The following is a 15,784-nucleotide window of genomic DNA, read 5'->3' on the forward strand; positions in this document are numbered from 1 at the left end:
CACTGACCCTCTTTCTCACTAGTTTCACTTAAGCTTTTCCTTTGTTTTTGGCACTGACTTCAGCTGGAGTTGGTTTGGCTTTACTTGTCTTCACTTCACTTGGATTGACTTTACTGATTTTGACTTCTCTTGGCCTGCCTTCACTTGGATTGCCTTCTCTTGCATTGCCTTCCTTTGGATTGCCCTCTCTTGCATTGCCTTCACTTGGATTGCCCTCACTTGCATTGCCTTCATTTATGTTGACCTCACTTGTAATGACCTCATTTGGATTGGCCTCATTGACCACATTTGCTTTGACCTCATTGACCTCATTTGTGTTGACTGCACTAGCACTTGGAGTGACTGCACTTGCATTAGTAGCAGTTCTCAATTGTCCTTTTTTCTGCAACATAATTACATTATCAGTAGCAGAATTTAAAGCAAAAAGCAATATCAATATCCATTAAGATCATACCTTTCTTTTCAAGGCACTTGGATCTTGCACCTTGCTCTTGCATGACTTAATATTATGTCCAATCTTGTCACATCTAGTGCACCTGTAAGACACACCAGGTAGCCTCCTCCTAGCACCTTCCTCTCCAGTCTCCCTAATCCTCAATTTCCTTGGTCTACCAGGACCCTTTTTGAAGTCAGGAGGCAAGAGATCTTCACTTTCAACTATAGGCCACATGTCTTGTCCATCTATAGGACTAATAGGAAAACCATACCATAAAGCATATTTCTCCCTGCTATAACATTCATGAACAAACAATTCTGGATTTTGTTGTCTAAAGCCTAGGGCAGCAACAACATGCCTACAGGGTATACCAACTAGCTGCCAAAAATTACATGAGCATGACCTTTTAGCTATGTCAACTATAAATTCTTGGTTGTTAAAAGAATGTGTGACTTGAAAATTTTCCCCCATTGCCCAAGTTGGTAACCACTGACCACTCATAGCTAGCTCAACATCTAATCTCCTCCTAGGGATTGACATGATTTTGTGTGGCCATTTATCAAGTTTCAAAGTAGATTGGCTACACTTATTCATTAGATATTTCCTAATCCACTCGCACATTGTCAATATGAGTTTATCCCTAACACATAAGATTGTTGCATTAAAGGATTCAGAGATATTATTCATTAAAACATCACACCTAGGATAAAAGCTAAAAGCATGCTTACACCAAGATTTAGTTGGCACTCCCATTAGTCATGCCCAAGCTTGTGGATCTACTGCCTTTAATGCAGTTATCTTCTGCAAGAATGCTTGATGGTATGTTGCCTTGGCTGCTCCCATCATTAGATCTCTTATAAGTGCTCCTCCACCAAAATTTTTCTTGAAATTTGCATACAAATGCCTGAAGCAAAGTCTGTGCTCAATCCTCTCAAACATTTCTTCAAATACAGCCACCAAACCCTGCAACAATGATAGATAACACATAATCAATTTAAAAACACATAAATAACAAAGCATATAATTAAATGTTGGAGGCAATACCTTTTGCTGGTCTGAGATAAATACATATCTTTTTTCTGTTCCAATATCTTCCATTAACAGCTGTATAAACCACTTCCAAGATTCTTTTGTTTCTGTTTCAACAACCCCAAAGGCCAGTGGAAAATATTGATCATTGAGGTCCCTTCCCACTGCTATCAACAACTGACCTCCATACTTAGTCTTCAGATGACAACCATCCACCCCAATAAAAGGTCTACAACCATTTATGAACCCTTTTTTACATCCCTCAAAACAAAAATAGAAAGAACCAAACCTTGGTTGGATGGAAGGTGATGGTCTCTCAATGTTGATCTTTACAGTGTTTCCAGCACTCACCCTATGCAATTCAGCTGCATACCTCCACAAATTTGAATATTGCTTGTCTGCATCCCCTTCTATCATTTGTCTTGCTATCATTTTTGCTTTCCATGCCCTGCCTACAGTGATACCCACTCCATAATTTTGCCTCATATCTTGAATAATATCACAGATCCTCAAGTTGTCACAAGTCTGCATTTTCTTTACAACTGCCTTGGCCACCCACTTTGAATTTGCAGTTTTGTTATCCAAAACCCTAGCACATGTGTGGGTGTCCTTTATAGTCTTAATTGCATAAGTGTGCTTGTGGCCCACTTTGGAACAAAGCATTAAAAAACTACACTTGGCTTTACATTCATCTCTCACCCTATACCCCTCATTTTTTACAAATGTTATTTCCCTACCATTTAAAACTGTCCACTCACGTATAGCATCCCTAAAGTCATTTAGGGAAGTGAACTCCATACCCCACTTAAACTTAAAATCCTTTGTAAGTTGTTCTTTCTTAAACTTTTCAAACTTAGGCTTTTTGTCATCTTCTGAGTTATCAGGGTTAGAACTATTAAGCTCTTCACTAAGGTACTCCTCCTCATCATCATCATATTTCTTCTTCTTTGGACATGGTAACAAACCTGCAATGACTGGACCCTCCCTAATTGGTACAGTGACATCAATACCATCAAGCTCATCAAACCCATCTACAATGGCAGTTGTCCTCTCATCCTCACTATCATTAAAACCTTCAACAACCTCTTCATCACTAACCTCTAAATCAGACTCAAACTTAGGGCAATTACCAACTACACTTGGACCATGTTCCACAAAAATTTCCCCATCCACTTGCATCGCACAACCATAAGCAGCAAAATCATAGGCATCCCCATCATTTCTAATCTGAAAGTAATTAGGGTCTATGTCTAATATTTTGGTCCATAACCTAAAAGAACCTTCTAAGTACCGCCACCCAGTTACTAAGTTAAGAACATGATGCATTGTCCACTCATTTATATGTTCCCCAGAAATCAGAGTAGAAACACCACCCTTGTAAATCGTTTCACCATTATTATCAATAAACTCTCCTCCATGTCGAAACACAACATTAAACAATACATTGTTCTGAAATGTTAAATGTAATGTAAGAAAAAAGTTTACAAAACCATGATACAAGCAAGTTACAGACATTGATTAATGGAACTAACCTCTGAACTTTCGCCATTGTCGTCCATTGTTTTGTCTTTCACAACTTCCTTGTGCTTCCAAGTCGTCTTCTCCAACACAAACAATGAACCCTAGCTAAATCTATTTCACGGGGGGTAAACATAAAGACATGTTAACGAATTTTAATTTTAAAAATAATTCATTTGCCACGTCAGTCAATCAGTCAAAGCCCAGTCAGCATTGGTAGTAAAAGGGTGTGGTGAAACTGGGTTTACACTTTTATAAGGGTGTCTTCCTAAAAAAAAAATTCAAGGAGGCAAATCTGAAACACGCCCTAATGACAGGGGGTTGAATTGCATTTAACCCTTTAAAATAATAACATTAAATATGATAAATTAGTTTGATATTAATCTCTAGATTAATCATTACCAAGTTCCAAAATAAGAAACAAATTAGTTGAAATCACTTTGACGAGCCCTGTATTCTATGAACAAAGTCACCGCGTGGAGACGCACTAGCGGGACACATGACTTCACTTTCTCAAACAAACGTCCAAAAACCAACGGATGACGCACAAAATCATCTCCTGATTTTTCGCCAAGTGTTCTTCACATATTCATCCGTGTTTCTCTCAACCTCTACCACGTGTTAACACCATTAATGCATGGCCCTCCATGCACGTATATATTAACTATCTTAATCAATCTACACCTCTATAGTTTGCAAATCATACTTGACATCACAAAACACACAACAATTTGTTCCAAGAAAATGAGTCAGGAGAAACCTCGAAAGGAAGAAGGAATAAAATACGAAGATGTATTCAACGTACAGGGAGACACCGGAAGAAAGACGGTGGCGCCGAAGGACGCGGCGATGATGCAGAAGGCCGAGACTCAAATGCTCGGAAAAACCCAAAAGGGTGGCGCTGCTGCTACCATGCAATCGGCAGCATCGAAAAATGAAAGAGATGGAGTTGTAGGGCACGATGATATGAGTAAAGTTGCCGCCGACGGTGGTGTCAGTATAACTGAGACAAATGTTAAAGGGCGGCATGTTATCTCGGAGTCTATCGGTGGCCAGGTTCTTGTTATTTCATTTTCATTCATTGATTAATTGGTTTGGTTTGATTAGATTCTTGAAATATGTATTCATTATCATATTTACGAAAAGGTGGTGGAACAATTCAGTCATCAAAATCCAGCGTTGAATACGATGACGCCTGCTTCTCTTGTTGAAGAAATGGGAGTTGGAGCTGCTGGTGGTGGTAGCACCGGCGGGATAACCATAGGGGAAGCACTCGAAGCCACTGTTTTGACAGCAGGAAAGAAACCCGTTGAATGGAGCGACGCAGCCGCCATTCAAGCAGCGGAAGTCCGAGCTACCGGACGCACAAACATCGTCCCTGGTGGTGTTGCCGCGGCGGCGCAATCAGCTGCAACTCTCAATGCTCGAACAACAAAGGATGAGAACAAAACCAAACTCGCTGATGTTCTCACGGTATGTACCCAAAAATTAATAATCAAGCAACATGATGTGTGTCCCTATATTGAAGTTGCAATATTATTTGTTGTTGTAATTGATGCAGGATGCAACTTCGAAGTTACCGGCGGATAGGCCAGCGACGAGGAGAGATGCGGAAGGTGTGACGGGTGCAGAAATGAGAAATGATCCGTCGCTAACAACTCATCCTGGGGGAGTGTCTGCGTCGGTGGCAGCCGCAGCTAGACTTAACCAAAACAATATTAACTAGTTGTTGTTGCTACCTAACAAGTAACTAGCTATGTAGTAGCTAACATATACATATATGTAAATTAATGGAGTTATGTTTTTCTTCATATGCTTTTGTTTACTTTCTTTAAATTAATGGAACTATGTTTACATACTAGTGTTTGCAAAGTATATATTAAATCAATGAAAGAGTATTAGAAAACTGTATTAGATTTTTGTTATTCTGGGTTTTATCTCAGCAAAAAAACAGTAGACACTCACATGCTACTATTGTTTGAGATCTGAGTCTTCTGCGTTAAATTTGGTTAACACATTCACAATTCATATCTGTCTTGAATAAGAACAAATATAACCATATAGAACATGGGCGTTCATCAAATTCGTCCATTAAGAAACTAGGAGAAGCATGAGAGTGAAGTTTTATAACAGAAAATATTCTAAGAATTAAGATATTATTACCTAATAAAGATCTAATAACTAATTTATCTCATCTGCACTTGGGAAGTGAGTTAGTCTTTTTCTTAGTTATTAGAGCATCTCCAACCGTGAACCTATTTTTGGGTTTCTTGTGGGACCTATTAAGCCACGTCAGCTTGAAGCAACTCAACTCATTTTTATCTTCAATGGTGCAACTCTGAAGAATCCATATTGGATCCCACAATTTTACTTTATTTATTAAAATCAAAAAAAATCAAAAAAAAGTTGATTGGATTATACACTGATGGCCAGCTACTTTTATTATTAAAATCAAAAAAAAAAAATTGAAGAACCGTTGTATGATTATACACTGATGGCCAGGTGGAGCCCCAAAACAAAGAAAAAGTGACCTCAATTCATTGCCATGCTGGCAAACTCACTTGAGGAACCACCCGCTGGAGGTGGTCTTAGTGTTTGAACTTCAATAGTTTTAATAGTTTTATAACTTTGTATATAAATTATAACTTTGTATATAAATTAATAGTAGCTCTCTATGTAAATCATAATTTTACATAACAATATAAAGATGTAAACCAGAATTTGTTATAAAGATGTAAATCAGAATTTTACATAACAATATAAAGAGAATTACATCTCAATTCATCTTACTCTGAATCAGAATTTTACATAACAATATAAAGAGAATTACATCTCAATTCATCTTATGTTGTTCATCAATGGCAACTCAACCCTTTGCTGATTTTGCCACAAACCCTACCAATTTCTATTACCTCATCCCAATGAGAATCTTTCTATTATATTTGTTACTCCTCTTCTTGATCACAAAAACGATCAGACATGGTTGACGGTACTCTATCTTCCTGCTGTGTCTGATCTTTTTCATGAACCGTGCATCCGTTGTAACAATATGGTACTTTCTTGGATCCAACGTTCTATTTCAGAAACCATCATTAAGTCAATCATGCGGTGCAATCGTACCGCAGTGGTTTAGAAGTGGTTGGAACGGCTATATTTTTAGAATCGTTGACCTTCTTGAAGAAATCGCTCGCTATCAACAAGGTACCTTAGATATCTCCTATTTTACTCATTTGATAATAGTTTCGGAATAATTGGAGAATTTTCGACCTCTCAAAGATTGTTCATGCGTTATTCCCTGCACCTGTGGTGCTACATCTGATTAGAAGAAACACAAAGAACATGACAAAGTCATCAAATTCTTTAAAGGTTTGAATGAACAATATACAAGTGTTCGGTCTCAAATCATGCTCCTCAATCCTTTACTTGATATTGATCGATGCTTCTCCTTGGTTCTTCAACAAGAATGGCAGATGCTAATTCCTCCTGTTACTGACAATCATGTTGATCAACAGTCTTCTATTATGCAGGTTCAGCAAACTACTTCTAATTATGACAAGAATTATTTGAATGGCCGCAGAAGAGGTTGCGGAAATACTTACGGAGGTTGTGGTTCTAATAATAGAACCTGCACTCATTGTGGTAGGCACAATCATACTGTTGACACATGTTTTGCCTTACATGGCTATCCGCCTGGTTAACAATAAAAAATCTCTAAGTCAGTAAATGTTGCTGCTACCTTTTCAAGTGCCCCACTAAAAGAAGGCCACACCAATCCCACTTCAGCTACTATCACCACCATTCAAGAGCAATATAATCTGATTTTACAGCTTCTTCAACATTCAACATTACAAGCTTCACCAAGTCCCTCAAATCCTAGTTCCAATCAACCTTTTGTCAACTCTATTATATCTCTTCACGTGGCTCTAAATTCATCTTCTTCTCCCACTTTTGGTAAGATCTCTGCCCACTAGGTTGTAGAATCTGGCGCCATTAACCATATCACTTATTCCTTACATAACTTTGTCTCTTATCATAAGATTTCTCTTGTCTTTATGTCCTTACCTAATGGCCACAAAACCATTGCCACAATTGTTGGCACCGTGTAACTTTCTCCATTCCTTATTCAATATCATATCTATTACATCTCTAATTTTCATGTTAATTTGATCTCTGTTACCCAGCTTTTAGACACCACAATATATAAGGTCTTCTTCTCCATTAATGGTTGCTTAATTTTGCAGATTTCAACCCGTACAATGATTGGTGCAACTAAGAGATTTGGAGGATTGTTTGTGCTGAATCCTTCATCAATTCAACTTCAAGATTTTAGTTCCAGTTCTGCTCTTTCTTGTAATTCTATCTCTCAAGTTGTCAGTGATGTAACACCCAAGGCCGGAGAAGGCGAGGGGTGGTTGCACTGCATGTAACACCTGAGGCTGAAGAGGGCAAAGGTGGTCGCCACATCGGAATAAGATGGATCCTAAGGCCGTGCAGGTATGAGACTGCATGGTTGAAGGAAAACTTATAAGAATTGATGGGTACTACTTATACCAACCAGATGCATCTTCTTTTCGGTATCCTGTTCCATAAGAACTTCACAGTTAAGCGTGCTTGACTTGGAGCAATTCAGGGATGGGTGACCTTCTGGGAAGTTTCTCAAAAAGCGTGCGAGTGAGGTTAAAGCATGCTAAAAAGACCCATGTTGGTTTGTGGGCTTAGTCGATCATCCCGAAAGCAGTCTAAGGCGTTACAAATGGTATCAGAGCCATATCTCTCCCAGTACGATGTGGTTCGAGGACGAACCATGCGGAAGCTGGTGGGCATGTAACACCCAAGGCCGAAGAAGACGAGGGGTGGTTGCACCGCATGTAACATCTGAGGCCGAAGAGGGAAAAAGTGGTCGCCACATCGGAATAAGAGGGATCCTAAGGCCGTGTAGGTATGGGACTGCATGGTTGAAGGAAAACTTATAAGGATTGATAGGTACTACCTATACCAACAACATGTGTCTTCTTTTCAGTAGCATGTTCCATAAGAACTTCACAGTTAAGCGTGCTTGACTTGGAGCAATCTTGGGATGGGTCAGTCGATCATCCCGAAAGCAGTTTGGGGCGTTACAAGTGACACCATACAAAACTCTTCCATTTGGCACACTAGACTAGGACATATATTAGATTCAATACATAAATGTTTTTCATCACAATTTCCCTTTGTGAATTTTAAAGAATCCCAATCTCGTTGTGATATATGCCATTATGCAAGGAAAAGAAAGTTACCCTTTCCCCATAGTGTCACTCGTACTTCTAATATTTTTTATTTATTACATGCTGATATTTGGGGACCATATGCCACCCATTCTATTTCTGGCCATAATTATTTCCTTACACTAGTTGATCACTTTATTCGTTTTATAAGGATCATTCTCATGAAAACCAAAAGTGAGGCTAAACAACATCTCACCAATTTTATTTCTTTCATTGAAACTCAGTTCCACCTGAAACTCAAGTGTTTAAGAAGTGATAATGAGCCTGAATTCTTGATGTCTGACTTTTATCAAGCTAAAGGCATTATTCATCATTGATCTTATGTTGAAACCCCTTAACAAAATGGAATTGTTGAGCGGAAACATCAACCCATCCTTAATGTTGCTTGTGCCCTTTCCTTTCAATCCAAAATTCCTACTTCTTTTTGGCATTTTTCTGTGCAGCATGCAGTGCATATTATAAATCACATTCCTTCTCCTCTCTTGCACAGTAAAATCCCTTTCCAATTACTCCATAAACAACCACCTACTCTTCTCCACCTAAGGGTCTTTGGTTGCTTAGCCTTTGCTTCCACTATCCAACAAAATCGTTCTAAATTCCATCCACGTGCTAGAAAAACTGTCTTTCTTGGCTATAGAGAAGGAACCAAGGGATATCTTCTTTATGATATCCCAATGCTTTTTTTGTCAAGAAATGTTATTTGTTATGAAAATCAATTTCCTTTTTCTTACTCTGTCAAATCTTCTTCTACTTCATCTAGTCCTCGAACTTCATTTGATTCCTATGAACTCACTCCCCTTGCCGAGTTTGATTCCATCATTCATGAACCAACTCAGGTTGGTACTTTGCCTAAACCATCTTCCACTCCTTCATCTGAGCCCTTCCCGTCGACTTCCGCTCTTCCTCCTACACCTCCACCTCCTCCTTCTCCTCCCATCACTGATGCATTGAGACATTCTATACGGACAAAAAAACCAAAATATCTTGAAGATTATCACTACAGTCTCCTCACCTCTTCTTTGCACCAATGACATTCAAGTAATTCTACTTACCCCATGTTTTCTTTTTTGTCTTATGATAAATGTGATATCCCTTATAGAAATTATTGTCTTACTATATTGTCAACCACCGAGCCTCAAACTTATGCCCAGGATTGTAAGTCTGAATGTTGGACAGAAGCTATGAAATATGAATTAACAACTCTTGCTGCCACTCATACTTGGTCAATTGTGGACCATCCCCCTGGCAAAATTTCTATTAGGTGCAAGTGGGTTTATAAGGTAAAATTTCATGCTGATGGGACCATTGAGCGTCATAAAGCTCGCCTTGTTGCCAAGGGTTACACTCAAATGGAAGGTATGGACTATTTCGACACTTTCTCTCCTGTGGCACAATTGACCAATGTTAGAGCTCTTCTCAGTTTGGCTTCTATCAAAGGTTGGTTTCTTGAACAACATGACGTCAATTATTCTTTTCTTCATGGAGAGCTTCATGAAGAAGTATACATCAAACTCCCGCCTGGCCTCATGGTTCCGAACTCTTCTCCAGAGACAACAAAAGTATGTAAGCTTCACAAATCTCTCTATGGCCTTAAACAAGCAAGTCGAAAGTGGTATTCCAAACTCTCAGCAACTCTTGTGTCCATTGGTTACCAGCATTTCTCTGCTGATTACTCTTTATTTACAAAGACTTCTGGTACCAAACTAACAGCTCTTCTAGTGTATGTGGATGATATTGTCGTCGCAGGTGATGATCTTGTTGAAATCCAACATGTCAAACATTTCTTGGATCGCCAGTTTTCTATTAAATATCTTGGCAAACTTCGCTTCTTTCTTGTTCCTGAGATAGCTCAATCTTCGAGTGGTATCTTGCTCAATCAGCGCAAGTATACTTTGGATTTGCTCTCTGATAAAGGCCATCTTGCAGTGAATCCTTGTTCCACTCCCTATGAATCTTCCTTGAAATTATATGATTCAGATTCTCCCCTATATCATTGGACCAACTAACAATTGGTAGTATTAGCTACAACTTTAAAGACAAACATTTAACCTTCCAAAGACAAACATTTATTAAACACATGTATCAATCAACTTTTACCAATTTTATACACATCTCAATGAAAAGTTCTATTTGCAACATCATCTTTCAAGATGTTAATGATTTTAAGATGATAGGTATTTATTATTGACAAAGAAGCAACTCCGTATTTTGCTATGTAGTAATTTGAGAAAAGAGTCATGATTTGCTGGATTGCAGCTCTGACACCCTTTTTCATCAATTATAGCAGTGGGTTTAAGATGCCTTGTTTACTTCATTTTTAGAAGTTTTTAAGTATATTAGCAAACGTTCAAATTTAGATACATTCTTGTATGAAGTGTTACAAAGATAAAAAGACAATTAAAAGTAGTCAAGTTTTTTTTTGGACAAAAATTTACAAAATTGTAAGAGGTAATTAACCCTCAAACTATGTTTCATTGATAGCACAATGTTAATAATAATTGGCAATTTCTTATCCCATCTTTATATAATTTTTGCAAATTTTTTAAAATGCCTCATATTTTTTGTGTATGTTCTCCGGACGCACCAAAAACTATTTTTTCTACAATAAAAATTCAGAAATGTCCAACCAAAATAATTTTAAGGGTGTATTTGAAAATGCGTCTCCGAATACACTTTTTTAAATTAAAAAAAAAAATAGTTCTCCGAATAAGGTGAGCATACTTAAAGCTCACATGAAACCCTTCCCTCTTCTCATTCTTCATTTTCAGAAAAACAACTTCCTCTCTACCTAATTCTACCCATTTCAAGTTCCCACTTAAGATCAAGTTTTGAAGCTATATTTACATGTTTTTTACCATTCCCAACTCCTTATACCTACTGCATTAAACATCAAAGCACTTTAATCCCCCTCCAACACATTTTTTAGTAAGTTTTTCGTTTAGCTTATTTTAATTTTTAATTAATGCATTAGCTTAAATAGGTTAGTTTTAATGCATTAGATAACTCAAATAGGTTAGTGTTCACGTTTAGATACTTGTTTATATGATTTGGATGACTTTGGATGTGTTTGAATGAGTTAGGAAATTTGAAGAAAAACGGTTGCCATTGAAGCATACAAAGCTTTTTTCAGATATGCATTTCTGAATTGGGTTGTTTCAGGTGTTCGGATATGCTTATACAAAATCTTTTCTGTGTCATAATTTGTTATGATTTTTTTTAGGATATGGTTGAAAACCAGGGAAACCAAGGAAGAATAAGACTCGGACGACCCACCCTAACTGCCTCTGCTCATCGTGAGAGGGCTCGTCAACACGAGCTGGCTACATTCGTTCTGCATCTGCCTCACGATAAGGAGGCGTCGACGTATAGGAGTCGACTTTCACGGGGTCGGGATTATAGAGTGGTGCGGCCCATGATCAGGATGAACCAGTTGCACCCCAGGTCCCATTTGGTGAGGTTGCCCACGTGCAGACTCATTTCCAAGAGGACCCGTGGACACGTCTTTACTCATCAACTTTGCAGAGCACGTGGCTCCGCATGTATGGGAATAAGAGGTATATTTTTGAACTTCCTCTATTTAATTTTTGAACTTCCTCTATATTATATTTTTTCAACTCAACTGATCATGTTATATTTATTTTCAACAGGAGTGTGATTGTCTGAAATATATCAATCATGCAAGAAAAATTCACCATCTTTATTAGCCCCGAGGATGCCTACTTCCAAAATATACTCTAAAATTTCAGGCTTGCAGGTCTTTGTGCATCCGGTACACCAACATAATCAGTGATATGCAAGCTGCATTTACAAAGAGATGGCATAATGATACGTCATCTTTCCACCTCCTAATTGGTGAGATAACTATTACACTAGCATGCCTATTACACCTTTCCATCAAAGGAAGGTTGCTTGATCATTCTAAGATCAGCAGGACTGAGGCCATTGATATGATCGTGACTTTTTTGGGAGATGAATATGATGATGCCTCTAGGCAGTGTAGAAGCATCAGGGGTGCACATGCCAAGTTTTCTTATTTGACGGAATTGTATGAGAAAAGATTGGAGACATCCAAACACTCGGACGTCGATGATTTCTGAATTGACTATCATAGGGAGTGTGCCCTGAGGTGTTACTTAATGTTCTTGGCTGGCATGTCCATTTTTATGGACAAAAGTGCTAATTACGTGGATGTGTCATACTTAAAGTATTTCATCGATATGGGGTCCATTCGCGAATGGAATTTGGGAGCAACATGCTAGGTTTACATGTACCACAACTTGAACGAAGCTTGTAATTGGACGACAAAGTAGATGACAGATTCGTGCACCCTAGTTATAGTAATTTCCAAAAATCACTATTAAGTTACAAACTATTTTTTTCTTACACTTGTTATTAATACTTTTTTCTTATTGGTTTTCAAGGATGAATCCTAGCTCACTATCACCGCATCCACAGATTTGCACGTTCCCCGGACTATACTCATGATTGGCCATATGCTTACTTGTTTTTCCATAGCAGATGAAATAATCATATCTTATCGTACTATGTGTATATTGACGCACTCAACATGACGACATATAATGGAGGCCATATGGTGCTCACCGAAATAGAGTTGCATTCGACCTCATTTTCTAATATTCTATATGGGGTCAACATCATGTGCATGTATCTTTTAGTTTGGGGACGTGCAGATCATTCCCAGATCACCCTGTCAAACTGTTTCTACATGAACTCTCAGCAGAGACGTGAATGACATTCTGGTGGATTTTGAGAATCATCTGGTACCTATGGAGTATCGGACTCATGGGACCACATTTCAGTGGAGTTATTTTGAAGGTTAGATGACATGGTTCTATAAAGTGTCATACCCTTACATGACACAGGACGCTCTTAGACGTCCACCTAGGTCTGCTCATGAGGAGCTCCTGTAGAATCAGCACGCATTGGACGACCATGACGTTAATGTGTTGTCGCGCAGTCATAACATTATGCAGCTTACACGCCAGAGCATCAAGTTTGGAGTGTCTGCAAGAGGCGGGGATAAAGTGGTCGCCCTAGCACAATCCATTCTTTCTAAGGCGCAGAGTGTCGTGTCGTGACTTACCGTAGACAAAAAAGGAATCAGGGTGTTAGGATTAGGAATACATATTAGAGTATTTTTTTATTGTATTTTGTTTAATTTTAATCGACTTTGAGAACAATGGTTGTACTAATATATTTGATTTCTATAACATTTGATTTGATTAAAACTTTACATGGTTATATAATATTTGTTTTTATCAATCCTTGAAGCAAATAACATTTTTAATCAAATTGAATTGAAAACACCACAATACTTAAAAACTGATTTTGAAAAAACTCCACTGACAAAAATTTGGAGATGCATCTCCGAACCAATTTCTTTAAGAAACATGGGGTTGTTTAATTTTTTTAAGGACAAAAGGTGACTTCGGAGAGGCATATCCGAACTAAAATTTGTCAAAAAAAATGATAATTGATGTGTTCGGAGATGCATATCCTTATTCACCCAGAAGCATTTTCGGTTTTTTATCGGTGCGCCACATATAGCAAGAATGAAAAAATTGCCTATCAATATTGTATAGAGACTTGACATGCTTTAGTCAACGGATCATTGGACTGTGCCATTCCCTATGTTTCTTTTTAATGTCACTTTTAGAATAATTTTTTGTTATTGTCACTTGTAAAAATTAAGATAACATTAATTGCACTTTTGCCAAAATTATCCTAAATCATTTATTGTAGAGAGACAAAAAGTCAAATATACGTGACAAATAATTAAAGATATTATAGATAAATAGAGAATTATAGCATAAAAAGTAATAATAATCATTAGTTTTCTTGATTATATGTAAAAAGTTTAAAAGTGACCATTATAAAAAACGGAGGGAGGGAGTACTTTGTATTATTGTCCAACCATCATAATTCAAGGGTAGTTTTTGAAACAGTGATTTTGAGTACTAAATGGCAGCAATAATAGTCAAATTCTTAGTCTATATTTCTCACCATAAGAGATCGTGAATGTCAATCGAAAACCAAACCGGTATTTTACATAACTTTGACCATTGCAAGTAGCAAGAACTGTTAGTATATTTAAAAACAACACGAGAAAGCCCTGACTTAAGTTACTTATTTTTCTTAAAGTACCTGAATTCAACGTCAGACTCATACATCATTCATAATGTAATTTGGGTACAACAAAATTGGCAAGACAGGGGAATGTGGATCTGCTCTCTTGGATCATTTTAATAGGTTTTCTCCACCCCTTTGCCTGTTTCTGTCTATATAATACCTGGTTGTTCAACCACCACGCATATTTCAGTAACCTTCACACCTGTTTTTCCCAATTTATGGTTTTCTAAGCTTGGCGCCAAATTAGCGGTGCTTGAGCTAGAAGCGATGGAATATATGAAAAACTTTGATCCATGAAACACTTCAGGTAGGCCAATTATGGGCACGTGCTTGATGGAGCTGAGAAACAGCTAACCATAATTTATGACACAATAGCAAGACTAGACTGGGGAAGTCTCTCGGTGATTCTATGTTAGTCTACAAAAAAATATACAATCCCAGCCGAGAAGATGAAGGGGGGTAAAAAACCTAAGCTTTGCATAAGCTTAAACAGTTGAAGTAATCAACTTTGATAGTAGGCTTATCTGGATGTGTATTTTTCACATGCTATGCTGAGCTTTTCCAGACACAATTCTTTGGTGACAAATTGAAGCAGTACTTGCACCAGCTCCCGAATTCTTAATTCTCTGTCCATCAAAAGAACAAATTTAGAAACCATAGAGCAAGGAGTAGATGATTAAAAAAATTATATTCTATCTCCTTTTGCTGCTAGAAAGTTAAATCCATTCTAAGATTATGTATAGTTGTTTGGATTGGAAAATTTATTTGGATTAAAACAAAAAAAAAAATGCCGGTAGACCAAAGTATGATATACGAGATCTTGTCAGAGTTCATAATTCAGAAGGTATTTATTTTTGTTGACATTGTCGAGTGGCCTAGCATATTCAGACTAGCTAGTACCTTATTGCGAGAAGTTGAGATTTCACCACTACCTTAGAATATTATAATCATGACTAAACATATAGTACGTTTTTTTGTAAAACAGAAGGACTAAAAATATACAATTTTTTTATCGAAACTAAAATCAACAATTATTACTTTAGGATAATCAAAAACATAGTTCACCCTATTTATATTTGCTTTACCTTGATGTAACAAGATCACAAAAGGAAGGTAATAACACAAATAAATGGGAACGGTTCCCGTGTTTCTCCTTGTCATCTAGTAGGTCAGTTCTCAAGCATGGGCGTAAGGGGAGGATGGATGCTACGTCTGGATGAATTAGAAGACATGCCAGTTCTTGGAGGACATAATTAATTTCTTCAAGTCTTGCTTTAGGTAATGGATACTCTCCTGCAGGAAAAAAGAAAATAATAAGTAGGTAAAAAATGGGAGATGAAATAAAGATTATTGATGTCTACACTCTTTCATCAAAGAAGAAGCTCAC

At 37.6% G+C, this 15,784-nt stretch overlaps 4 protein-coding genes across 5 annotated transcripts in view; 1 reads left to right on the top strand and 3 right to left on the bottom strand.

Moving 5' to 3' along the window:
* Positions 1-28: 28 nt before the first annotated feature.
* Positions 29-1,057, bottom strand: LOC131653473 (uncharacterized). The gene is made up of 2 exons (XM_058923623.1): positions 455-1,057; positions 29-382 (listed from the first exon to the last, which is right to left on the bottom strand). Exons 1-2 carry the CDS (start codon positions 1,055-1,057, stop codon positions 29-31), a joined length of 957 nt encoding a protein of 318 aa, XP_058779606.1.
* A 135-nt stretch (positions 1,058-1,192) lies between these two features.
* On the bottom strand, positions 1,193-3,019 carry LOC131653480 (uncharacterized). Its single transcript, XM_058923633.1, has 2 exons — positions 1,481-3,019; positions 1,193-1,399 (listed from the first exon to the last, which is right to left on the bottom strand). Exons 1-2 carry the CDS (start codon positions 2,978-2,980, stop codon positions 1,193-1,195), a joined length of 1,707 nt encoding a protein of 568 aa, XP_058779616.1. The 5' UTR covers positions 2,981-3,019.
* A 640-nt stretch (positions 3,020-3,659) lies between these two features.
* LOC131616403 (late embryogenesis abundant protein D-34-like) lies at positions 3,660-4,841 on the top strand. Its single transcript, XM_058887727.1, has 3 exons — positions 3,660-4,039; positions 4,130-4,456; positions 4,545-4,841. The coding sequence occupies exons 1-3, from the start codon at positions 3,728-3,730 to the stop codon at positions 4,707-4,709; spliced, it is 804 nt and encodes a 267-aa protein (XP_058743710.1). The 5' UTR covers positions 3,660-3,727; the 3' UTR covers positions 4,710-4,841.
* A 9,544-nt stretch (positions 4,842-14,385) lies between these two features.
* Positions 14,386-15,784, bottom strand: part of LOC131644129 (uncharacterized) — a 37,153-nt gene continuing 35,754 nt past the window's right edge. For both annotated transcript variants that reach the window (XM_058914542.1, XM_058914541.1), the window contains exons 43-44: positions 15,483-15,690; positions 14,386-15,023 (exon numbers count right to left, since the gene is read on the bottom strand). In XM_058914542.1, the coding sequence (XP_058770525.1) occupies positions 14,918-15,023; positions 15,483-15,690 (314 nt within the window). In that variant the 3' untranslated portion in view covers positions 14,386-14,917. The remainder of the gene's footprint in view (positions 15,024-15,482; positions 15,691-15,784) is intronic.

This window comes from Vicia villosa, linkage group LG1 (assembly GCF_029867415.1).
Source record: "Vicia villosa cultivar HV-30 ecotype Madison, WI linkage group LG1, Vvil1.0, whole genome shotgun sequence".
Lineage (NCBI taxonomy): Eukaryota > Viridiplantae > Streptophyta > Magnoliopsida > Fabales > Fabaceae > Vicia > Vicia villosa.

Coding starts and splice junctions, on each gene's coding strand:
- LOC131653473 (XM_058923623.1), bottom strand. CDS start 1,057: ATGTGCGAGTGGATTAGGAAATATCTAATGAATAAGTGTAGCCAATCT. Junction 383..454: donor CAAGTGCCTTGAAAAGAAAG/GTATGATCTTAA, acceptor ATTATGTTGCAG/AAAAAAGGACAATTGAGAAC.
- LOC131653480 (XM_058923633.1), bottom strand. CDS start 2,980: ATGTCTGTAACTTGCTTGTATCATGGTTTTGTAAACTTTTTTCTTACA. Junction 1,400..1,480: donor TTATCTCAGACCAGCAAAAG/GTATTGCCTCCA, acceptor TCATTGTTGCAG/GGTTTGGTGGCTGTATTTGA.
- LOC131616403 (XM_058887727.1), top strand. CDS start 3,728: ATGAGTCAGGAGAAACCTCGAAAGGAAGAAGGAATAAAATACGAAGAT. Junction 4,040..4,129: donor CGGAGTCTATCGGTGGCCAG/GTTCTTGTTATT, acceptor ATTTACGAAAAG/GTGGTGGAACAATTCAGTCA. Junction 4,457..4,544: donor AACTCGCTGATGTTCTCACG/GTATGTACCCAA, acceptor TAATTGATGCAG/GATGCAACTTCGAAGTTACC.